This window comes from Entamoeba invadens (assembly GCF_000330505.1).
Source record: "Entamoeba invadens IP1 unplaced genomic scaffold scaff_1105074725961, whole genome shotgun sequence".
Taxonomy (NCBI): Eukaryota; Evosea; order Mastigamoebida; family Endamoebidae; genus Entamoeba; species Entamoeba invadens.
In genome coordinates this window covers 33,841-40,180 of record NW_004440161.1, presented here as the reverse complement: position 1 = coordinate 40,180, position 6,340 = coordinate 33,841, and the positions used below count along the sequence as shown (strand labels likewise).

General features: G+C 27.2%; 3 protein-coding genes across 3 annotated transcripts; 2 read left to right on the top strand and 1 right to left on the bottom strand.

Annotated features, from left to right (window-relative positions):
• Window positions 1-2,184: 2,184 nt before the first annotated feature.
• On the bottom strand, window positions 2,185-3,117 carry EIN_415930 (hypothetical protein; the record flags this gene model as incomplete). The annotated part of the gene is made up of 1 exon (XM_004254443.1): window positions 2,185-3,117. The coding sequence occupies one exon, from the start codon at window positions 3,115-3,117 to the stop codon at window positions 2,185-2,187; it is 933 nt and encodes a 310-aa protein (XP_004254491.1).
• A 1,296-nt stretch (window positions 3,118-4,413) lies between these two features.
• On the top strand, window positions 4,414-5,814 carry EIN_415920 (hypothetical protein; the record flags this gene model as incomplete). Its single annotated transcript, XM_004254442.1, has 2 exons — window positions 4,414-4,679; window positions 4,872-5,814. 2 exons carry the CDS (start codon window positions 4,414-4,416, stop codon window positions 5,812-5,814), a joined length of 1,209 nt encoding a protein of 402 aa, XP_004254490.1.
• Window positions 5,815-6,292: 478 nt separating this feature from the next.
• EIN_415910 (Hypothetical protein) lies at window positions 6,293-6,328 on the top strand (the record flags this gene model as incomplete). The annotated part of the gene is made up of 1 exon (XM_004254441.1): window positions 6,293-6,328. A coding segment is annotated over one exon (36 nt), but the record flags the coding sequence as incomplete, so codon positions are not given.
• Window positions 6,329-6,340: the final 12 nt, after the last annotated feature.

Sequence of the window (6,340 nt, the reverse complement as noted above, 5' to 3'; positions counted from 1 at the left end):
TCTAGCTTTTTTGAAAATTAAAGAAAAAAAGGTCACATTTACATTACAATTGACTAAGATTTTTATTTTTTTACAAATTTTGATTTTTTCCCGTCCTCGAAGGGTTAATGTTTAGATTTCATTTAGTTTTCTTTATGTAATTGTTAATTAATTGATTATAATAATAATAATAATAATAATAATAATAATAATAATAATAATAATAATAATAATAATAATAATAATAATAATAATAATAATAATAATAATAATAATAATAATAATAATAATAATAATAATAATAATAATAATAATAATAATAATAATAATCTTATCTGAACTGATTCATTATGAGTATTTGTTTTCCAATTATCTAATATTACATTTAAACTTTATAATGATTTGTCTTCTTTTGGTTCTTTGAAACTAAGTCTTTTACTAACATATTAACAAATGGTTCAAAAATAATATGATAATTATTCGAATCAGAAACTTGTTTAAATATATTAGGAGATACTTCATTTATTATTAATAATTTATCTAAACAAGCTAATTGCTTTTCAATATCTGTTTTAGTTTTTACTTATAATGGTTTAATTGTTATCTTCTCTGGAAATGCTTCCCATTCATTGTTTTTATCTAATAATAATTTAACTAGAAATTCTTTAATATGATTATTATTTTTAGTTATATCTTCGAAACATTTTTTAATTTGTTTTACTCTCTCTAAATATTTCTCTTTATTACATAAGACAGTTGACATATTTTTTGTTATTTTCTATTAAATATTTCTTATCAAACATTTTACCAATAATTAATTTCTTATCTTTTAAATAATCAACACTCATATCTTTATTATTGGATATACAATTCATATTCTTTGACATCTTTATATAAAAATAAAAAATAAAAGTGAAAAAAGAGTTAATTATAAATACTATATTAACCGTACAATAATGTTACTGTTTTAAATAAAACACAACTTTTTTTGAACCTGATATGATATACAAAAAAAACTTACCTTTTGGCGACTCTTTTGAAATGTATATTGTAAACAAACCAATCACGCAAACAATAATTTAGAGGTTTTCTTTTTTTTCTTTAATTTTTGGAAATGTTTAAATTTAAACACTAACAATATTGGCGTTTTCATCAACAAAACATTTTTTCTAAAAAAATGTTTTATAAAAGAAAAAAAGAATTGTAAGGTTAATCATGATTTTAGATGTTTTTTTTGAATGAATTTCGTAATATGGTAAATTTTATAATTGAGGAAGTAGATTAATGTATTCATCAAAAATAAGAGTAGCAGATAAATAAGTAACGTAATTACATTTAGAAACTACATCCAAGAATTGAGTTAATGTTGTTAAATAAAAAGCAAAATCAGATAAGATAAATTGGATTTTATCAAAAACTATTTTATAATATTTTTGATATACAACTGATATTAGTTTTAAAATGATTCATATGTTACTAAGATTTTTGGAATTGATACTTTAGATATATACAATTTAATTGTTTTGGGATTATTAGAACCTTGTTTTACTAATAACAGTTTTTCATGTTGTTCCATTTTAGAATCAAGAATTCCAAGTCTTGGAAAGCAAATTACAGTTAAATATTTAGATGTTATAGCTAGATAAGTACCTCATACATTAGGTAAAACCTTATTAAAAATTCAATTAGGTAATTCAAAATTCTTCATATCAGATAGATATTTTACGTTAGAATCTCATTCAATAATAATATTGTTTACACTCATTTAAATCATATAAAAAATAATAATAACTAAAACATGTATCAATAAATATATCAATAAATAAGCTTGATTTTCTTACAATATTTGGTTCTAATTTTCATGAAAAATCCTTGTTCCAAAAATCTCGGTCAAAGCAAAGGAAGCTTTGTATTAGAAAGTCGTTAGCTCCACGACTTTCATATATCATGAAGATGGGTGTGGGAGGTACTCCCCCAGAATCACCATAATATATATATACTACTACAATTTGAAAGTTATTTGAAAAATATCAATTTTTGTTATAAATAACATTATTTTTGCAACAACCACTTTTTCTTTGACAACCAATAATTTTTGTATCTGTAAACTTTTAGATGTTTAAAATGGTTGGTAGTATATTATAAAACTAAGTGTACTACTATTTTTAATAATCTTTATATAAATTTTTAAATGAGAATAAAAAATCAAATTCTTGTTGCTCCAATTTGCCCAAAGACATCGTCAAATGTATCAAACACTGTTTGTAACAACTCCTTGGGCATAGGGTCTGACCTCATAAAGTATAAATTGAGTACATTACCCTCATTATACGAGTAAACGCATGGTGGTACCAATATATGGTAATTAGCTGTTAACATAACTCGAGCGTTTTTTGTGTATTTAAATTGCCCAATATTTGACATCCCGATCATAGGCAAATTGATCGAAAAATTGATTTCATTTTCCTTCAAACTTCCATTCTTTTCGTCAATAGTATCAGCAGAGTACCTCATGAACACGCAATTTTCTTCAGTTGACAAAATTTCTTTCAGTCTTTTGTTGCACTCCAAAATCTCGTCGAACAGATTTTTTTGTGAAGTAACGAGTGGGCGGACAGGCGCAGAAGCACAGAAGAGCTCTCTCGTTTTGAGTGTGTCAGACGCATACGACGACCTCCTTGTGTCCGATGGTACTTGTGCGATCAACACGACGTCGTCAGACAGTTTGTAGTATTTTCTATACGCCCTCTGATATGCGCACATTAAGACACTGTTCACTCCAACACCCATTTGAGAGCAAAACGACTGTATTTCATGAAACGTGTATTTCGTATAATCCGCTGCAAATGAGTAAAAAACGTTTTTGTCGTCTGGAAGAATGCGAGGACCTGTCGGGTTAGTCTTCCAACGTGAAAATGGGCGATTCAATGTATCATCTGAAATGCCTGCAAAAAGCTCTTGATAGTGAAAAGAGGGAAGTGCCGTGTTAACTGGAAGATTCACACTATTATCAAACACGTGCGCCACTATGCGATACAACCCTTCAATGGTCCGTCCATCACAAACTGCATGAGTGCAGCAGACGTGCAATCTTAGAGTGTTACTTTTTGTTGAGATTAATATCATGGGCAGCGGCATACCCTCTTTGAACGAGTCAAATACACTATAATCGATTTGAACTGTTTCAACACTTTTTAAGCATTCAGAAGTCCCCAAGAAGTCCCAGCCAACGCTTTTTATCAATGGCGGTAATGTGCTTTTGGTGAAGAAAAGTATGTCATTTAAAGAGCAAATAGATAGGGTTGTGATCTCAAATTGACTAAAAATGGGTTGAATATTATCTTCAAGAAATTTTAGTGGGTCATCTACTGATTTCGATAAAGATATTTCACCTCGAAGAATCATTATATTTGGATAGGCGCCTTTTTCATAACCATTTAAAAGACGAATAAAATGTGGACGAGTCTGTATTTCAGTAAGTGACATTTATTTAGTTATAATAGTTTTTTATATAATAGTTATAGTTAAATACATTAAAAAATTTGAAGTTTGTTTAATTATTTCAAAATAATTATAAAACGACTAATTATTAAAACACTTTTCGATATTAAATTGTTTCAGAGGATAAAAATTTCGTTTGGGTGTTCAAAAAGGTACAGACACATTTCAAGTCTTGGTTTCGGATTAATAGTCTTATTTTTACAAAATATTTAATTGTAATATAATGAACAAAAAGATTTAATTATTTGTTTTTTATATTTATTTTAAAATTTTTTCATTTTTTTAGTTATTTTTTATTTGAATATATCTTTTATAAAAAAATAATAAATAATAATAAACATATAATTTTGTTACTCTCAGTCTTTAAACGTTATAAGTTTTTTGGACCAATAATAATCGAATATTTCGTAAAGCCATCCAAAAAATCCATTTCATTGTTTCGAGTTTTTTCTACATTTTAGCTAATACCGATTGTTTTAAGTCTATTTTTGTCCACCAGATAACGATAAAGACCGACTCTTTTAAAAACAAATAACGACTTTGTGGTTGTTGTCTAGTTTCGAAATGATTGATTTTATTGTTAATGAATTGGTTCATTGAAAAAAAAATATTTTTGATTTTACTTATTCAGAGCTTAAACTTTAAATTAATATTGTCAAAAAAATTAAACACATAATATGTTTTTAAAATACAAAAATCACAATTACACCATTTTAATGTGATATAATATCATATTATTATATATCTCATTATGAAATAGTTTGATATTATATAAATAAACTTTAATATAATAAAAATAACATTTTAATTATATTTTAAATTAAACAAAAAAAGTGTAGTTCATCATAATTAATTATTACACAACAATACATTTCAAGAAACATTTCGAAGATATTTAAACCCAAATACATATCTAGTAATTATCAAGTTAGTATGTCTTTTCTTGACAGTTATCACATTTCGATAGTATCAAAATACTTTGAAACAATTGAAGACTTTATTCATTTGGAGTTTGTCTGTCAATTATACAAAGAAACAATGTCTAAGTTCCATTACAACCCAATTACGATAACTCAAAAGACTATTAAATTATTTCCAAATTTAGAGACGCTCCATATATGGAATAAGTCTGATGAAAACTTTGGCAATGAAATTCTTCTTCATGTTGAACCCGAAGAAGACAACCAAGATACATCAGAGTATGAAGACATTAACAAAGGAAGGGAAATTGCAATTAAAAAAGATTTTTATAACATAATAGTGTGGTTTAATGTTGATTATAGAACTGTTGCAATTAACAAAGACAAAAATAACATTTAAAACGTGACATACACCGACCTTGACAGGAAAAAGTTTGGCAATGTAATTCCAAAAGTTGTCACTTCATTAAGTGATTATTGTTTCCAAAATTGTGACAGTGTGAGTGACATAACTGTGCCACCAAGTGTAACATCTCTTGGTGAAAATTGTTTCAGAGAATGTCCACACTTGTCAAGTATCACGTTATCATCAAACGTTCAGACAATTGGTCATCAATGCTTTGATGAATGTGACAGTCTAATTTCCATTACAATGCCACATATAATAAATGTGATCAATTTAAGATGTTACTTTGGCACAAAAATATTGAATGGATTTAATGTGCCAACAAGTGTCACAGAAATCAACAACAAACCTTTGACTTCCAAATCAGATATGACCAGTTTTATAATACCAGAAAATATCACATCGTTGGGGTATAAATGTTTCTTCACAAGTGAATTTATCACAAGTGTTGTTATTCCAAATACCGTGAAATCCATTTGCAATTTCTGTTTTACAAGATGTTCAAACCTTGTAGAAATTAACATCCCACAAAGTGTCACACTGCTTGGAGATAGTTGTTTTAGGCAATGTCATAAGCTGAGTAGTGTTACAATGCCAACCGATATTTCTGTTCTCAATAAACACTGTTTCTTTGATTGTCAAAGTTTGAAAAGAATACAAATTCCAAATGGTGTGACATCTATCGGAATGTATTGTTTTTGCGATTGCAGCAATTTGAGTGATATCTCATTAAACGAAAATTTGTTGTCTATCGATAAACTGTGTTTTAGTGGGTGTACAAATTTGAGTAAAATAACTATTCCATCCAAAGTAAAATCATTGGGAATAAGTTGTTTCCAAGAATGTAGCAATTTGAGTGTCGTGAATATGTCGTCTACTGTTACATCATTGGGAGACTACTGTTTTTCTGAATGTAACAATCTCAAAGAAATTTTATTGCCATCAAGCGTCACTTCTATCGGAGAATATTGTTTTCCACCTAATACAGTTATTGATCACAACAAATAATTGAAAGCTCGACTATATTTGTTTTAAATAAAAGAAAATGATTTTAGATTATATTTCGTATTGCGAAAATAGTGAATACAGTAAAAATACAGTATCAATTCTTGATAGTTTTATATATTAAAATTCGTTGAAAAGTAACTATAACTTCCAAACTAGTCTGATATAGTAAAACCTCCCAATAGTTGTGCCTCGAAAAAGCAGGTTTTCTCAAGAGCAGGAATTTTCAAACGTAAACTTAAATTGGAGGACTCCGTAGAGGGGTAATTAAGGTTTAATTGACAAAAATGGCCGCTCTTGGAAGGTTTTTACTGTATTGTGTATTTACTAAACTTTTTATTGTTTTTTATTAAAACCTTTTTAATAAAAATATAATTCATTAACATTATTCTTGAGACACTTGCACATTTTATTTTATGAATGTTCGTTCATTTTAAAATACAAGAAGCGAAAAAATCATCAAATATCATTATTTTTTGATGAATTCGGATATTTTACCAGAGGCACAAAATTTTTTGTTTTTTTCCAC